At 49.9% G+C, this 16,947-nt stretch overlaps 1 protein-coding gene across 1 annotated transcript in view; it reads left to right on the top strand.

Annotated features, from left to right (window-relative positions):
• gabbr1b (gamma-aminobutyric acid (GABA) B receptor, 1b) overlaps window positions 1–16,947 on the top strand; it is a 662,620-nt gene that overhangs the window by 608,944 nt on the left and 36,729 nt on the right. Inside the window, exons 14-16 of the mRNA XM_070862216.1 lie at window positions 4,309–4,459; window positions 6,155–6,287; window positions 11,175–11,291. Of these exons, the coding sequence (XP_070718317.1) occupies window positions 4,309–4,459; window positions 6,155–6,287; window positions 11,175–11,291 (401 nt within the window). The remainder of the gene's footprint in view (window positions 1–4,308; window positions 4,460–6,154; window positions 6,288–11,174; window positions 11,292–16,947) is intronic.

The following is a 16,947-nucleotide window of genomic DNA, read 5'->3' as shown; positions in this document are numbered from 1 at the left end:
ATGGATATCTGGGAGTGAGTTACAGACTAGAATCTAATTGAGGGGTTCAGGTGGTTTATATATAGAATAATGGATACTCGGGAATGAGTTACAGAGTGGAATCTAATCGAGGGGATCACGTGGTTTATATGTAGAATAATGGATACCCGGGAGTGAGTTACAGGCTGGAATCTAATCGAGGGGTTCAGGTGGTTTATATATAGAATAATGGATACCTGGGAGTGAGTTACAGGCTGGAATCTAATCGAGGGGTTCAGGTGGTTTATATGTAGAATAATGGATACCTGGGGGTGATTCACAGACTGGAGTCTAACCGAGGGGTTCAGGTGGATATATATATGGAATAATGGATATCTGGGAGTGAGTTACAGACTGGATTCTAACGGAGGGGTTCAGGTGGTTTATATATCGAATAATGGATATCTGGGAGTGAGTTACAGGCTGGAATCTATTCGAGGGGTTCAGGTGGTTTATATATAGGATAATGGATACCTGGGAGTGAGTTGCAGACTGGAATCTAATCGAGGGGCTCAGGTGGTTTATATCTAGAATAATGGATACCTGGGAGTGAGTTACAGGCTGGAATCTAATCGAGCGGTTCAGGTGGTTCATATATGGAATAATGGATACCTGGGAATGAGTTACAGGCTGGAATCTAATCGAGGCTTTAAGATGGTTTATATGTAGAATAATGGATACCTGGGAGTGAGTTACAGGCTTGAATCTAATCGAGGGGTTCAGGTGGTTTATATATAGAATAATGGATATCTGGGAGCGAGTTACAGGCTGGAATCTAATCGAGTGGTTCAGGTGGTTTATTTCTAGAATAATGGATACCCAGGAGTGAGTTACAGACTGGAATCTAATCGAGTGGTTCAGGTGGTTTATACAAAGAATAAAGAATACCTGGGAGTGAGTTAGAGGCTGGAATCTAATCGAGGGGTTCAGGTGGTTTATATATAGAATAATGGATACCTGGAAGTGAGTTACAGACTGGAATCTAATCGAGGGATTCAGGTGGTTTATATATAGAATAATGGATACCCGGGAGTGAGTTACAGGCTGGAATCTAATCGAGGGGTTCAGTTGGTTTATATATATAATAATGGATACCTGGGAGTGAGTTACAGACTGGAATCTAATCGAGAGATTCAGGTGGTTTATATATAAAATAATGGATACCCGGGAGTGAGTTACAGGCTGGAATCTAATCGAGGGGTTCAGTTGGTTTATATATATAATATTGGATACCTGGGAGTGAGTTACAGGCTGGAATCTAATCGAGGGGTTCAGGTGGTTTATATATAGAATAATGGATACGTGGCAGTGAGTTACAGACTGGAATCTAATCGAGGGGATCACGTGGTTTATATATAGAATAATGAATACCCGGGAATGAGTTACAGACTGGAATCTAATCGAGGGGATCACGTGGTTTATATATAGAATAATGGATACCTGGGAGTGAGTTACAGACTGGAATGTAATCAAGGGGATCACGTGGTTTATATATAGAATAATGGATACCCGGGAGTGAGTTACAGACTGGAATCTAAACGAGGGGCTCAGGTGGTTTATATATAGAATAATGGATACCTGGGAGTGAGTTACTGGCTGGAATCTAATCGAGGGGTTCAGGTGGTTTATATGTAGAATAATGGATACCTGGGGGTGAGTCACAGACTGGAGTCTAACCGAGGGGTTCAGGTGGAAATATATATGGAATAATGGATATCTGGGAGTGAGTTACAGACTGGAATCTAATCGAGGGGTTCAGCTGGTTTATATATAGAATAATGGATACCTGGGTGTGAGTCACAGACTGGAATCTAATCGAGGGGTTCAGGTGGTTTATATATAGAATAATGGATACCTGGGAGTGAGTTGCAGACTGGAATCTAATCGAGGGGTTCAGGTGGTTTTTATATAGAATAATGGATACCCGGGAGTGAGTTACAGACTGGAATCTAATCGAGGGGTTCATGTGGTTTATATATAGAATAATGGATACCCGGGAGTGAGTTACAGACTGGAATCTAATCGAGGGGTTCAGGTTGTTTATATAAAGAATAATGGATACCCGGGAGTGAGTTACAGACTGGAATCTAATCGAGGGGTTCAGGTGGTTTATATATAGAATAATGGATACCCGGGAGTGAGTTACAGGCTGGAATCTAATCGAGGGGTTCAGGTGGTTTATATATAGAATAATGGATACCCGGGAGTGAGTTACAGACTGGAATCTAATCGAGGGGTTCAGGTGGTTTATATATAGAATAATGGATATCTGGGAGTGAGTCACAGACTGGAATCTAATCGAGGGGTTCAGGTGGTTTATATATAGAATAATGGTACCTGGGAGTGAGTTACAGACTGGAATCTAATCGATGGGTTCAGGTGGTTTATATATAGAATAATGGATACCTGGGAGTGAGTTACAGACTGGAATCTAATCGAGGGGTTCAGGTGGTTTATATATAGAATAATGGATACCCTGGAGTGAGTCACAGACTGGAATCTAATCGAGGGGTTCAGATGGTTTATATATGGAATAATGGATATCTGGGAGTGAGTTACAGACTAGAATCTAATTGAGGGGTTCAGGTGGTTTATATATAGAATAATGGATACCTGGGAGTGAGTCACAGACTGGAATCTAATCGAGGGGTTCAGGTGGTTTATATATAGAAGAATGGATACCTGGGAGTGAGTTGCAGACTGGAATCTAATCGAGGGGTTCAGGTGGTTTATATATAGAATAATGGATACCTGGGAGTGACTTACAGACTGGAATCTAATCGAGGGGTTCAGGTGGTTTATATATAAAATAATGGATACCCTGGAGTGAGTTACAGACTGGAATCTAATCGAGGTGTTCTGGTGGTTTATATATAGAATAATGGATACCTGGGAGTGAGTTACAGACTGGAATGTAATCAAGGGGATCACGTGGTTTATATGTAGAATAATGGATACCCGGGAGTGAGTTACAGACTGGAATCTAAACGAGGGGTTCAGGTGGTTTATATATAGAATAATGGATACCTGGGAGTGAGTTACTGGCTGGAATCTAATCGAGGGGTTCAGGTGGTTTATATGTAGAATAATGGATACCTGGGGGTGAGTCACAGACTGGAGTCTAACCGAGGGGTTCAGGTGGATATATATATGGAATAATGGATATCTGGGAGTGAGTTACAGACTGGAATCTAATCGAGGGGTTCAGCTGGTTTATATATAGAATAATGGATACCTGGGTGTGAGTCACAGACTGGAATCTAATCGAGGGGTTCAGGTGGTTTATATATAGAATAATGGATACCTGGGAGTGAGTTGCAGACTGGAATCTAATCGAGGGGTTCAGGTGGTTTATATATAGAATAATGGATACCTGGGAGTGAGTCACAGACTGGAATCTAATCGAGGGGTTCAGGTGGTTTATATATAGAAGAATGGATACCTGGGAGTGAGTTGCAGACTGGAATCTAATCGAGGGGTTCAGGTGGTTTATATATAGAATAATGGATACCTGGGAGTGACTTACAGACTGGAATCTAATCGAGGGGTTCAGGTGGTTTATATATAAAATAATGGATACCCTGGAGTGAGTTACAGACTGGAATCTAATCGAGGTGTTCTGGTGGTTTATATATAGAATAATGGATACCTGGGAGTGAGTCACAGACTGGAATCTAATCGAGGGGTTCAGGTGGTTTATGTATGGAATAATGGATATCTGGGAGTGAGTTACAGACTAGAATCTAATTGAGGGGTTCGGGTGGTTTATATATAGAATAATGGATACCTGGGAGTGAGTCACAGACTGGAATCTAATCGAGGGGTTCAGGTGGTTTATATATAGAATAATGGATACCTGGGAGTGAGTTACAGACTGAAATCTAATCGAGGGGTTCAGGTGGTTGATATATAGAATAATGGATACCTGGGAGTGAGTTACAGGCTGGTATCTAATCGAGGGGTTCAGGTGGTTTATATATAAAATAATGGATACCCTGGACTACAGTGACTGCACTTCAAATACTTCATTGTACTTCATTGGCTATAAAATGTTTTGGTACATCTGATGTCGTGAACTGCGCTATAAAAATCTTTCTTTCTTATTTTTCTCTCTTTGTCTCTCTTTCTCTCTTTCACACTTTGTATTTTCTCCCTTTCTGTCTTTCTCTCTCTTTGTTTCTTGCTTTCTTTCACTCCTTTTTTCTTTCTTCTGTCTCCCTTTCTCTCTTTCTCAGAACAACAATCAGCCCACCACCCTTTCCCCTAACCGTCCTTGTCTTGTGTTCCCAGGTGGGGTCCCGCCCGCTGACCACACAAAGGTCATCCCGACATTCCGATACTTATCCCAGAAACTCTTTGTGTCAGTCTCGGTCCTGGCTGGGCTGGGGATTTTGCTGGGAATAATCTGCCTCACCTTCAACATCTACAACAGCAACGTGCGGTAAGTAGGCAGGTATTGAAGGGGTTAATACCTGATGTGGATTGTTGAGACTGTGTAACTCTCACCAAGTCCCGTTCACCCATCACCCCCTGTGCTCGCTGACCTACATTGGCTCCCGGTTCAGCAACACCTCGATTTCAAAATTCTCATTCGTGTTTTCAAATCCCTCCATGGCTTCGCCCCTCCCTATCTGTGTAATCTCCTCCAGCCCCACAAGCCCCGGGATACCTGTGCTCATCTAATTCTGTCCTCCTGACCATCCCTGATTGTAATCGCTCCACCATCGGTGGCCGTACCTTCAGCTGCCTGGGTCCCAAGCTCTGGAACTCCCTCCCTAAACATCTCAGCCTCTCTCTCCTCCTTTAAGATGCTCCTTAAAACCTACCTCGTTGACCAAGCTTTTGCTCACTTGTCTCAATATCTTTTTATGTGGCTCAGTATCAAATTCTGTTTGATAATCGCTCCTGTGAACCACCTTGGGACGTCTTCCTGCGTTGACCTACATTGGCTTCCGGTTGAGCAACGCCTCGATTTCAAAGTTCACATCCTTATTTTCATAGAACTATAAAACCATAGAAAATAGGTGCAGGAGTAGGCCATTCGGCCCTTCGAGCCTGCACCGCCATTCAATAAGATCATGGCTGATCATTCCCTCAGTACCCCATTCCTGCTTTCTCTCCATACCCCTTGATCCCTTTAGCCGCAAGGGCCATATCTAACTCCCTCTTGAATATATCCAATAAACTGGCATCAACAACTCTCTGTGGTAGAGAATTCCACAGGTTAACGACTCTCTGAGTGAAGAAGTTTCTCCTTATCTCAGTCCTAAATGGCCTACCCCTTATCCTTTCAAATCCCTCCATGGCCTCGCCCCTCCCTATTTCTGTAATCTGCTCCAGCCCCACAACCCCCCCACCCGAGATGTCTGCACTCCTCTAATTCCGCCCTCTTGACCATCCCTGATTATAATCACTCAACCATCGGCGGCCGTGCCTTCAGCTGCCTGGGCCCCAAGCTCGGCAACTCCCTCCCTGAAGCTCTCCGCCTCTCTACCTCTCCTTCCTCCTTCAAGACGCTCCTTAAAACCTCCCTCTTTGGCCGTCACCTGTGCTAATTTCGCCGTACGCGGCTCGGAGTCAAATGATTTATCTTATAACACTCCTGTGAAGCGCCTTTTAAAGGCGCTACATAAATGTACGCTATTGTTGTAAAGGCGCTGTATAGATGCGAGTTGTTGTTGTAAAGGCGCTGTATAGATGCGAGTTGTTGTTGTAAAGGCGCTGTATAGATGCGAGTTGTTGTTGTAAAGGCGCTGTATAGATGCGAGTTGTTGTTGTAAAGGCGCTGTATAGATGCGAGTTGTTGTTGTAAAGGCGCTGTATAGATGCGAGTTGTTGTTGTAAAGGCGCTGTATAGATGCGAGTTGTTGTTGTAAAGGCGCTGTATAGATGCGAGTTGTTGTTGTAAAGGCGCTGTATAGATGCGAGTTGTTGTTGTAAAGGCGCTGTATAGATGCGAGTTGTTGTTGTAAAGGCGCTGTATAGATGCGAGTTGTTGTTGTAAAGGCGCTGTTATAGATGCGAGTTGTTGTTGTAAAGGCGCTGTATAGATGCGAGTTGTTGTTGTAAAGGCGCTGTATAGATGCGAGTTGTTGTTGTAACTGCCCCGTCTCTCTCTCTCTCTCCCTCGTTGCAGGTACATCCAGAACTCCCAGCCCTACCTGAACAACATGACCGCAGTGGGCTGCACGCTGGCTCTGGCAGCCGTATTCCCGCTCGGACTGGACGGGTACCACATCCGCAAGTGGCACTTCCCCTACGTCTGCCAGGTGGGCGAGCCAGGGGGGAAGGAAAGAGAGACTGGCATTTATATAACGCCTTTCACACCCGCAGCACATCACAAAAGCCCTTCACAGCCGATGAAGTACTTTTTTTGGAGTGTAGTCACTGTTGTAATGTGGGAAACGCGGCAGCCAATTTGCGCACAGCAAGATCCCACAGACAGCACTGTGATAATGACCAGATAATCTGTTTGTCGTGATGTTGATTGAGGGAGAAATATTGGCCCCAGGAGGCCGGGGTAACCCCCCCTGTTGACGTAAAAGATCTTTCGGATGAGACGTTAAACTGAGGCCCCGTCTGCTCTCGCAGGTGGATGTAAAAGATCCCACGGCACTATTTCGAAGAGGAGCAGAGGAATTATCCCCAGTGTCCTGGCCAATATTTATCCCTCAATCAACAGAACAAACACAGATGATCTGGTCATCATCACATTGCTGTCTGTGGGAGCTTGCTGTGCGCAAATTGGCAGCCGCGTTTCCCACATTACAACAGTACTTCAAAACAGACTTAATTGTCCGTAAAGTGCTTTGGGACGTCCTGAGGTTGTGAAAGGCGCTATATAAATGCAAGTTCTTGTATTTCCCTTCGGCGGCCGAAGGTGACTGGATTTATAGATTTATTTCACAACAGGCCCGTGGTAAGATTCTGGACCTCTCCGAGGTCTGGGTTGCTGGTCACCGGGCAACTGCACTCCCGTGAGCCCACTCTCAGCTGCACGACACAAAGGGCCTCGAAGGCCCTTCACCATCGCTTTAACAGGGCCCTGGACTGCAGCAAACCCATAAGTTCTTCCTGGCCTGCGAGCGGTTGCTATGGGATTCAATCGCCTCGGCACTATTTTTAGTGCCCGTGTTCATTTGTTCGCATTGCGTTGCAGCCTGCATTATTTCATTGTAGCTGTTAACCCGTTAACACGAGAGATCGTAGAGCGACGTGATCGGGGCCCAGGAGAGGCGAGAGTTCGGGGCCCAGGAGAGGCGAGAGTTCGGGGCCCAGGAGAGGCGAGAGTTCGGGGCCCAGGAGAGGCGAGGGCCCAGGGGCAGCACGGACCCAGCCCACCCTGCGATATGTGCGCGCACTAGGTCCGTGCAGCAGAGCTGGTCTCCAGTTAGTCTTGGTTAATCCTTGCCACTGGACCAAGCCCGTGTGGTGGCTGGTGTGCAACGGTCACCCCACGTTAAACAAATCCACGCACAGGCATCTTCCACCCTTCAGTTGGAGTTCTGGTTCTGGAATATTAGGTCCTTCATTGAGACACCTGCGAACTCGTCCTTTTTTGGTGTGGAAGCAAGTCATCCTCGCTTCGAGGGACTGCCTAAGCGAGTGAGAGCACAACTGAGAGTAAGGGAACTGAAAACTAGCCGACGGAGGAGAAAAAAAATGGCGGGGGGGATTTTCCGATTAGGTGCTCTCGATAAAACGTTGAATTACCTCACCAAAAAAAAAACACACACAACACCAGTCAGGGGAAGTCGGTTTAACGTCTCATCCGAAAGACGGCACCTCCGACAGTGCGGCGCTCCCTCAGCAGTGCACTGGGAGTGTCGGCCTGGATTATGTGCTCAAATCTCTGGAGTGGGACTCGAACCCGCGACCTTCTGACTGAGAGGCACAGCTGACACCGTTTAGGGTCATGCTCGAGGGACGAACGAGGATGGGCCGAATGGCACCTGCAGTGATTTCCCGCTCCACAGTCTCGCCTGCGAGCCTGATTAGGATAGCCTGCACTGAAAGCTGTCGTCAGGCAGCACACTCTCGCCTCGGAGTCAGAAGGTTGAGGGTTCAAGTCCCACTCCAGGAACTTGAGCATGGAATCCAGGCCGACGCCCCAGTGCAGTGCCGAGGGAGCGCCGCACTGTCGGAGATGCCGTCTTTCGGGTGAGACATTAAACGTCTGCTCTCTCCGGTGGACGTAAAAGGCCCCATGATGTAATGTATTTGTTGCATGGGTTCTTTTTGCCCAAGAATTCAGAGCAAGACGGTGGGCCCGAAATTGATGAACTCACCGCCCACTGCCGCTCTGGAAGATCTGCCCAGTGCCGCTTTCGGGGTGGCCTGTCGCGGGCGGGGTGGGGGAGGGGAGAGCCGCCAGAAACCGCCCACTGACGTCAGCGGACGGCCGAGTGGTGCAACTGAGCTCCCGCTCGCCGAGCTGCCAGGTTGATGCCGGGCAGGAGTCGGCGGGAGAACGGGGGAAGGACCGCTGGCTGGAGGCTGGTCTGTCCCCGATGGTAAGTATGGAGATCCTGAACAAAAGGGTAATAAACAATTTTTTTTAAATTTCCACAGCGACTTACCTCAGTGGGGTCCCCTGAAGGTGTTCCTGTTTTTTTTGTTTCCTGATGATTTTTCTTTGCAGGTCTTCGATCCTCCGTGGGCCCAAATCCATCCTCGGCGGCACTTGGGCAGGAAGCACCTCTGTCGCCGAGAGTGAGACCACCCGCCAGCTGCCACCCGGATTGGCGGCGTACGTCCCTCATTCGCCGTCCGCCGACCTTCGAGGGTCCTCGGCGATGAATATCCCGCCCAAAGTACCGTTAGGTACCTCGGCGGCCATCAGCGGCACTTGGGCGGGTGAGGGCCTTCACCAATATCGGGCCCGCTGCTATTAAGACCGAGTGGGTTTATTAACACAATCACACGACACATTACCGGGTCATCCACTCGGCCCAGAACAGCACGCCTCGTCGTGGATGACCGAGACCCAACTGGCTGGGGTTTTATTGAGTCTTGTGAACATCACGTGACCGGCTAGCAACAGCTCTACCACTCTTTTTGGGAGAAAAAGCAAACATTAAAATCAAGTGCACCCCGATCTGGGGGACACTCCAAACATTTTTCAAGGCCCTTTTTTTGTTGTTTTTGGGGGGATTTTTTTGTATTTTTTTTTTGTTTTTTTGGGGGGATTTTTTTGGACACTAAAATCATATTTTTTCAAGTGCCCCCTATAAAAGGGGAGGGGGGACACTAAAACCGGCATTTAAAATAAATTAGACTTTAAAACATATAAAATCAAATTAAAATTTGGTTGCCAGGGGTAACGATGCACTCCAGTCCCTCCGGCGCCCACCTCTCGCGGAAGGCCGCGAGCGTACCGGTGGAGCAACAGCTGTCATTGAAGGTTGGCATGCAGGTACAGCAGGCGGTTAAGAAAGCAAATGGCATGTTGGCCTTCATAGCGAGGGGATTTGAGTACAGGGGCAGGGAGGTGTTGCTACAGTTGTACAGGGCCTTGGTGAGGCCACACCTGGAGTATTGTGTACAGTTTTGGTCTCCTAACCTGAGGAAGGACATTCTTGCTATTGAGGGAGTGCAGCGAAGGTTCACCAGACTGATTCCCGGGATGGTGGGACTGACCTATCAAGAAAGACGGGATCAACTGGGCTTGTATTCACTGGAGTTCAGAAGAATGAGAGGGGACCTCATGGAAACGTTTAAAATTCTGACGGGTTCAGACAGGTTAGATGCAGGAAGAATGTTCCCAATGTTGGGGAAGTCCAGAACCAGGGGTCACAGTCTAAAGATAAGGGGTAAGCCATTTAGGATCGAGATGAGGAGAAACTTCTTCACCCAGAGAGTGGTGAACCTGTGAAATTCTCTACCACAGAAAGTTGTTGAGGCCAATTCACAAAATATATTCAAAAGTGAGTTCGATGAAGTCCTTACTACTAGGGGGATCAAGGGGTATGGCGAGAAAGCAGGAATGGGGTACTGAAGTTGCATGTTCAGCCATGAACTCATTGAATGGTGGTGCAGGCTAGAAGGGCCGAATGGCCTACTCCTGCACCTATTTTCTATGTTTCTATGTTTCTATGTTTCCACAAACCTGTGAGCTGCATACATTACACACGGCACTATTTCAAAGCCGAGCAGAGGAGTTATTCCCGGTGTCCTGACCAATATCTATACCTCACTCAACATCAGTAAAAAAACAGCTTATCTGATCATTATCTCGTTGCTTGTGGGAGCTTGCTGTGGGCAAATTGACCACCGTGTTTCCCTACGTTACAACAGTGACTGCACTTCACAAAGTTCTTCATTGGCTGTAAAGCGCTTTGGGATCTCCTGAGGTTGTGAAAGGCTCTATAGAAATGAAAGTTCTTTCAGGCACAGTAACTATGGCCTGTGGGCCTCAACATTACATTGGAGCAACAGGTATTCCTTTGATACCTCCCATTGCGGCCTACTTTGAGACCGAAAGCCTGACTGGACTTTTTTTAATTCCCCCCTCACAGGCCGGCCTGGACTGCCGTGTGTAATGTATGCAGCTGTGAGTATGCTCACAGGTTTGTCCAACTGTTGCATTGTGAGTGGCTTTAGCCAGTCACGTGATGTTCACAAGACTCAAGCCAGTTGGATTCGGGGGATCCGCGATGAGGCGTGCGGTTGTGAGCCTGGTGGATGAGGGTTGTAAACCTGTGGAATTCGCTGCCTCAGAGAGCTGCGGAAGTTGGGTCATTGAATAAATTTAAGACAGAGATAGACAGTTTCTTAGCCGATAAGGGAATAATGGGTTATGGGGAGCGGGCGGGGAAGTAGACCTGTGTCCATGTCCGGATCAGCCATGACCGTATTAAATGGCGGAGCAGGCTCGAGGGGCCGTATGGCTTACTCCTGCTCCTATTTCTTATGTTCTTATGAACTGGTGCTGTGTCGTGTGATTGATAAACCTTTGCCAATAAACCAACTAGTTCTTAACAGCAATGTGCTGCTATGAATTCTTAAGCAGAGAATCCATGAAGCAAATACATTACATCGGGGAAACCGGAAAAATCCCAGTGCTCAACACTTCTCAAAGGGGCCCCCACCGTGTGGTTCCTTGGCCCGAGAGCGTCGGAATAGAAGTTAACGGCCTTTATGTTTCTCTCCCGCAGGCTCGAGTGTGGCTGCTCGGCCTGGGTTTCAGCCTCGCTTACGGTAGCATGTTCACCAAGATCTGGTGGGTTCACACCGTATTTACCAAGAAGGAGGAGAAGAAGGAGAAACGGAAGGTACGGTGTCCCTGGCCGAGAGCACACCTCACACAAGGACCTGGCGGGAAATGAGCCAACCGCAATCAGGGGGCAACCGGGCAGCGGGACTGGGGCAGGTTGTGCCCGTCTGCTCATAGCACCTTCACTGACACGTGGGGGGGGGGGGGCCCTGGACCCAGCCACACACCACCCCAACCTCGGTCTGGTTCATGATCCATCTCCTTATTGGCTCAGTGCACCTGTCACTTTGTGTCCTTCTCTCTCCCTCGTTCCCTCTCACTGTCTCTGCATTACAGCAGTGACTGTACTTTAAACATGCCGCGAATTCCCTCAGGGGCGTCCTGGGGACGTGAAGGTGCTATACAGATGCAACTTCATTCTTCCTGCCTCTCGCTTCCCTCGTTTTCTCTTCCCTCTAGATTCGTTTGTTAGCCTTTCCTCTCTGTGTCTCCCACCTGCCTCTCTGTGTCTCCCCTCCCTCTCTGTGTCTCTCCCCTCCCTCTCTGTGTCTCCCCCCTCCCTCTCTGTGTTTCCCCTCCCTCTCTGTGTCTCTCCCCTCCCTCTCTGTGTCTCCCCTCCCTCTCTGTGTCTCTCCCCTCCCTCTCTGTGTCTCCCATCCCTCTCTGTGTCTCCCCCTCCCTCTCTGTGTCTCTCCCCTCCCTCTCTGTGTCTCTCCCCTCCCTCTCTGTGTCTTCCCCCTCCCTCTCTGTGTCTTCCCCTCCCTCTCTGTGTCTTCCCCCTCACTCTCTGTGTCTTCCCCTCCCTCTCTGTGTCTCTCCCCTCCTTCTCTGAGTCTCCCCTCCCTCTCTGTGTCTCTCCCCTCCCTCTCTGTGTCTCCCCTCCCTCTCTGTGTCTCTCCCCTCCCTCTCTGTGTCTCCCCTCCCTCTCTGTGTCTCTCCCCTCCCTCTCTGAGTCTCCCCTCCCTCTCTGTGTCTCCCCCCTCCCTCTCTGTGTCTCCCCCCTCCCTCTCTGTGTCTCCCCCCTCCCTCTCTGTGTCTCTCCCCTCCCTCTCTGTGTCTCCCCTCCCTCTCTGTCTCCCCCCTCCCTCTCTGCGTCTCTCCCCTCCCTCTCTGTGTCTCTCCCCTCCCTCTCTGTGTCTCCCCTCCCTCTCTGTGTCTCCCCCTCCCTCTCTGTGTCTCCCCTCCCTCTCTGTGTCTCCCCCCTCCCTCTCTGTGTCTCCCCCCCTCCCTCTCTGTGTCTCTCCCCTCCCTCTCTGTCGCTCTCCCCTCCCTCTCTGTCTCTCCCCTCCCTCTCTCTCCTTTCCCTCTCTCTCTCCCCTCCCTGCCTCACTCTCCATCCCGCTGCCTCTTTCCCCTCCCTCTCTCTCTAGTTCCCTCTATCTCTCCCTCCCTTGCTCTCTCTGACTTGCTCCCCTGCCTCTCTTCCCCCTCTATCCCCTCCCTCTCTCTCTACCTCCACCTCACTCCCTCCCCCTCCCTCTGCTCTCTGCCTCTCTCCCCTCACTCTCTCGCTCTCTGCCTCTCTCCCCTCCCTCCCTCTCTCTCCCCTCTCTCTCTCCCCTCCCTTTCTCTCCCCCCTCCCTCTCTCTCCCCTCCCTCTCTCTCCCCTTCCTCTCTCTCTCTGCCTCTCTCCCCTCCCTCTATCTGTCTCTACCCTCTCTCCCCTCCCTCTCTCTCTCTGCCTCTCCCCTCGCTCCCCTTCCCTCTCTCCCCTCCCACTCCCTCTCTCTGCCTCTCCCCTCCCTCTCTCTGCCTCTCCCCTCCCTCTCCGCTCTCTCCCCTCCTTCTCCCCTCTCTCCCCTCCCTCTATCTCTGCCTCTCCCCCCTCTCCCCTCCCTCTCTCTCTCTCTCTCTCTGGCACTCTCCCCTCCCTCTGCCTCTCTCTCTCTCCCCACTCTCTGCTCTCTCCCCTCCCTCTGCTCTCTCCCCTCCCTCTATCTCTGCCTCTCTGCTCTCTCCCCTCCCTCTCCCCTCTCTCCCCTCCCTCTATCTCTCTCTCTACCTCTCCCCCTCCTCCCCTCTCTCCCCTCTCTCTGCCTCTCTCTCTCTCCCCACCCTCTGCTCTCTCCCCTCCCTCTCTCTCCCCTCCCCTCTCTCTGCCTCTTTCCCCTCCCTCTCTATCTCTGCCTCTCCCCTCTCTCCCTTCCCTCTCCCCTCTCTCCCCTCCCTCTCTCTCTCTCTGTCACTCTCCCCTCCCTCTGCCTCTGTCTCCTCCCTCTCTCTGTCACTCTCCCCTCCCTCTGCCTCTCTCTCCTCTCTCTCTCTTTCTCTGCCTCTCTCTCTCTCTCCCCTCCCTCTGTCACTCTCCCCTCCCTCTCTCTCTCTCTGTCACTCTCCCCTCCCTCTCTCCCTCTCTGTCACTCTCCCCTCCCTCTCTCACTCTCTGTCACTCTCCCCTCCCTCTCTCTCTCCCCTCCCTCTCTCTCTCTCTGTCACTCTCCCCTCCCTCTCTCACTCTCTGTCACTCTCCCCTCCCTCTCTCACTCTCTCTCTCTCTCCCCTCCCTCTCTCTCTCCCCTCCCTCTCTCTCTCTCTGTCACTCTCCCCTCCCTCTATCTCTCTCTCTCTCTCCCCTCCCTCTCTCTCTCCCCTCCCTCTCTCACTCTCTGTCACTCTCCCCTCCCTCTGCCTCTCTCTCTCTCTCCCCTCCCTCTCTCTCTCCCCTCCCTCTCTCTCTCTCTCTCTGTCACTCTCCCCTCCCTCTGCCTCCCCCTCTCTCCCCTCTCCAGTGAACCCGTTGGCTGTTAATGAAGTAACAATTATTCAAACCACTTGCCCCCTTGCTCTGTATTTCCCCTGTCCCCTGCCCTTGAGCTGGGGCACAGTATGATGAACACGAGCTCACGATGAGTATCAGACCCGGCCAGTATCCCCCACCCAGCCCCAGTCCCTGGGTAGATGATCAGGCTGTGTTTTTTCCTTCCGTACACAGAGCTGATTTCTGGTTTAAGACATGAGCATAAAGGTGGTAGCTCGTGACGTGTACAACAGGTGAGACCACCTCGGCAGCCCCAGTACATGCAGAATCATAGAATCATAGAAATTCACAGCACATCAGCCCATCGTGTCCACGCCGGCCGACCAAGAGCTACCCAGCCTAATCCCACTTTCCAGCTCTCGGTCCGTAGCCCTGCAGGTTACGACACTTTAAGAGCACATCCAAGTACTGTTTAAATGTGGTGAGGGTTTCTGCCTCTACCACCCTTTCAGGCAGTGAGTTCCAGACCCTCACCACCCTCTGGATGAAGATATTTCCCCTCATATCTCCTCTTAACCTCCCTGAATTACTATAAATCTATGCCCCCTGGTTGTTGATCCCTCTCCCCATCTTTATTCCCAGTGGAGTCAACATTTTACACAATAACAAAAGAAATAGGAGCAGGAGTAGGCCAGTTGTTCCCTCGAGCCTGCCCCGCCACTTCCCTGCATCGCTCCCCATAACCCTTTACTTTGCTTATCGTGCAAAAATCTGTCTATCTCCGCCTTAAATACATTCAATGACCCAGCCTCCGCAGCTCTCTGGGGCAGAAGGATTCCACAGAGAACTGGCCAGCGATAGAGAAATCCCTGGAGACGCTCAGCAGTCGAGGGTAACATCAGTCGAGTGAGCCCGGAGGGAGGGGTGCCCTTACTGGAATTGGCAGTGGGCACTCTCTCTCCCCAGGCGTCGCCCGACCTGTCCACTTTCAGATTCCCCCACCACCCCCAGTAATTTCCCTTCGATAGGTCACTATCTTTATTGCAGTTGGGGAGGACGACTTATCTGGCGGAGAATAAATAGCCTCAACGTAATAGATACCTGCACTTCGAAAGGTAATTCAGTACGTTTGGCGCACTTGAGCTGCTTTTGATATGTGGTGTAATTAAAGGCGTGTGTTGTGATTTGTGACTATTTGGCTCCTTCAGAATCAAAGGGAAGTGATGTAACATCGCCACTCGGTGGCTGAATGGGGCACTGCAGCCGCTTTGTCTTTTTACAGATGATAACACAATGATAACAGGAGTTCAAATTACACAGCAATAGTGCGTGGGTCGAAATATATTCAGCATAGGATGTGGCCGTACCTCAATTTAAAATAAAACAATATATTCCCCAACTGTCCCTTCACCTTCCATCTTTCTTACACATAAGGTAGCTAGATTGGGCCTCTACTCTCTGGAGTTTGCCAAAATGAGTCCTAAATGGACAATCTCTTATTCTGAGACTGTGAGCCCTGGTTCTAGACTCCCCCCAGCCCGGGGAAACATCCTCCCTGCAACTACCCTGTCACGCCCTGTAAGAACTTTGTAAGTTTTATTGAGATCACCTCTCATTCTTCTAAACTCGAGAGAATATAGGCTTAGTCTACTCAATCTCTCCTCACAGGACAATCCTGCTCCCATCCCAGGAATCAGTCTGGTGAACACTCCCTCCATGGCAGGTATATCCTTCCTTAGGTACGGAGTTAACCTGGAGCGCAAAGTCTGAGTTCCGATGAAGGGTCACAGACCTGAAACAAAGTGGGAGGCGAGGGAGGGAGGGGGAAATTGCGGTCGGAGGCTTCCTGTGGGCGAACGCCTCCGCCCGAAATGTTTTTGTTACAAAAGTACACAGTGGTCCGGGAGCGACGTAGAATCGCAGCGGGAAGGTTTCCATTCGATGGCTCACCCATCCCAGGTACGCAAGTACAACCTGGGGTCACGTGGGCCGGGACCACCAATCACTATCTAATATTCTCGTTGATAATAATGGGAACTCTGCTTGTACGAGCCCCCATTACTATCAATGAGAACCCCCCCCCAAAAAAACACCGAAACACAGCACAATACACGTTTAAAAAACAGCTCACATATTTAAAATTAATTGAAATTAAATTGAATGTGTTAGAAAAAAAAGTTGTTGACATTTATTTTTGTTTAATATGTTTTAATCGGGTTTAAAATAAACTGATCTTCGTGGACAGGGTTTTTAATATAATAATGATAATTAATTTTTCTATGTTTTAAAAGGTTGGTAAAAGTAAGCTATGCACCTGCTTTTACCAGGCGTCAGAGTTTGAAGGACATTCGCTGGGCGTGAGTGGGCAAATAGCCCAGACCTCCTCCCGGGAATCTCCTCCTCCCGGGAATGCACGCAATCTGTCACAGACATTTCTGACAGATTGCAAAAGCTGGTTCCCGGCCACTGTGCATCGTGCGCCAAGGACCGGTACTTGCGAGGCCTCTTGGGAGGTGCATGCACACTGTATGCTGCCGGAGAGGCCGCACGTTTTGGCCCATGTAAACTCTCTCTCTCCGTGGATGCTGCCTGGCCTGCTGTGCGTTTCCAGCATTGTCTCTTTTTGTTCCGGATTCCAGCCTTGCGCAGTTGACGTTGAAGGGTCTTTGAGTCCTGGGTGGGTTTGTCGGATGCGAAGTTTGTTGCTGTGTTTGGTTGTGAACTATTGGTTTTATTTGCTCCCCCCCCCCCACCACCCCCGAGGTGAGAGCTGTGAGTGCCGGAGACTGGAATCTCTCCCCAATCTTTTCACCCAGTGTCAACATCAAACCATCCCAGGTCAGGTACAGCTCGAAGTTGACTAACATCCCCCTCTCCCCACCATTCCCCCACCCCCCCCCCCCCCCGCCATTGACCCCGTGCTCTGCCCTGGGAACGTGCCTCAATCCCAAACCCAGATAAAAACTGTTCCCTCCTGACCCTGCTCCAGGACTGTGCCTTGGCATACCCCCACCCC

Source organism: Pristiophorus japonicus, chromosome 19 (genome assembly GCF_044704955.1).
Source record: "Pristiophorus japonicus isolate sPriJap1 chromosome 19, sPriJap1.hap1, whole genome shotgun sequence".
NCBI lineage: Eukaryota > Metazoa > Chordata > Chondrichthyes > Pristiophoridae > Pristiophorus > Pristiophorus japonicus.
The sequence above is the reverse complement of the archived record's forward strand: the minus strand, read 5'-3'. Positions and strand labels throughout refer to the sequence as shown.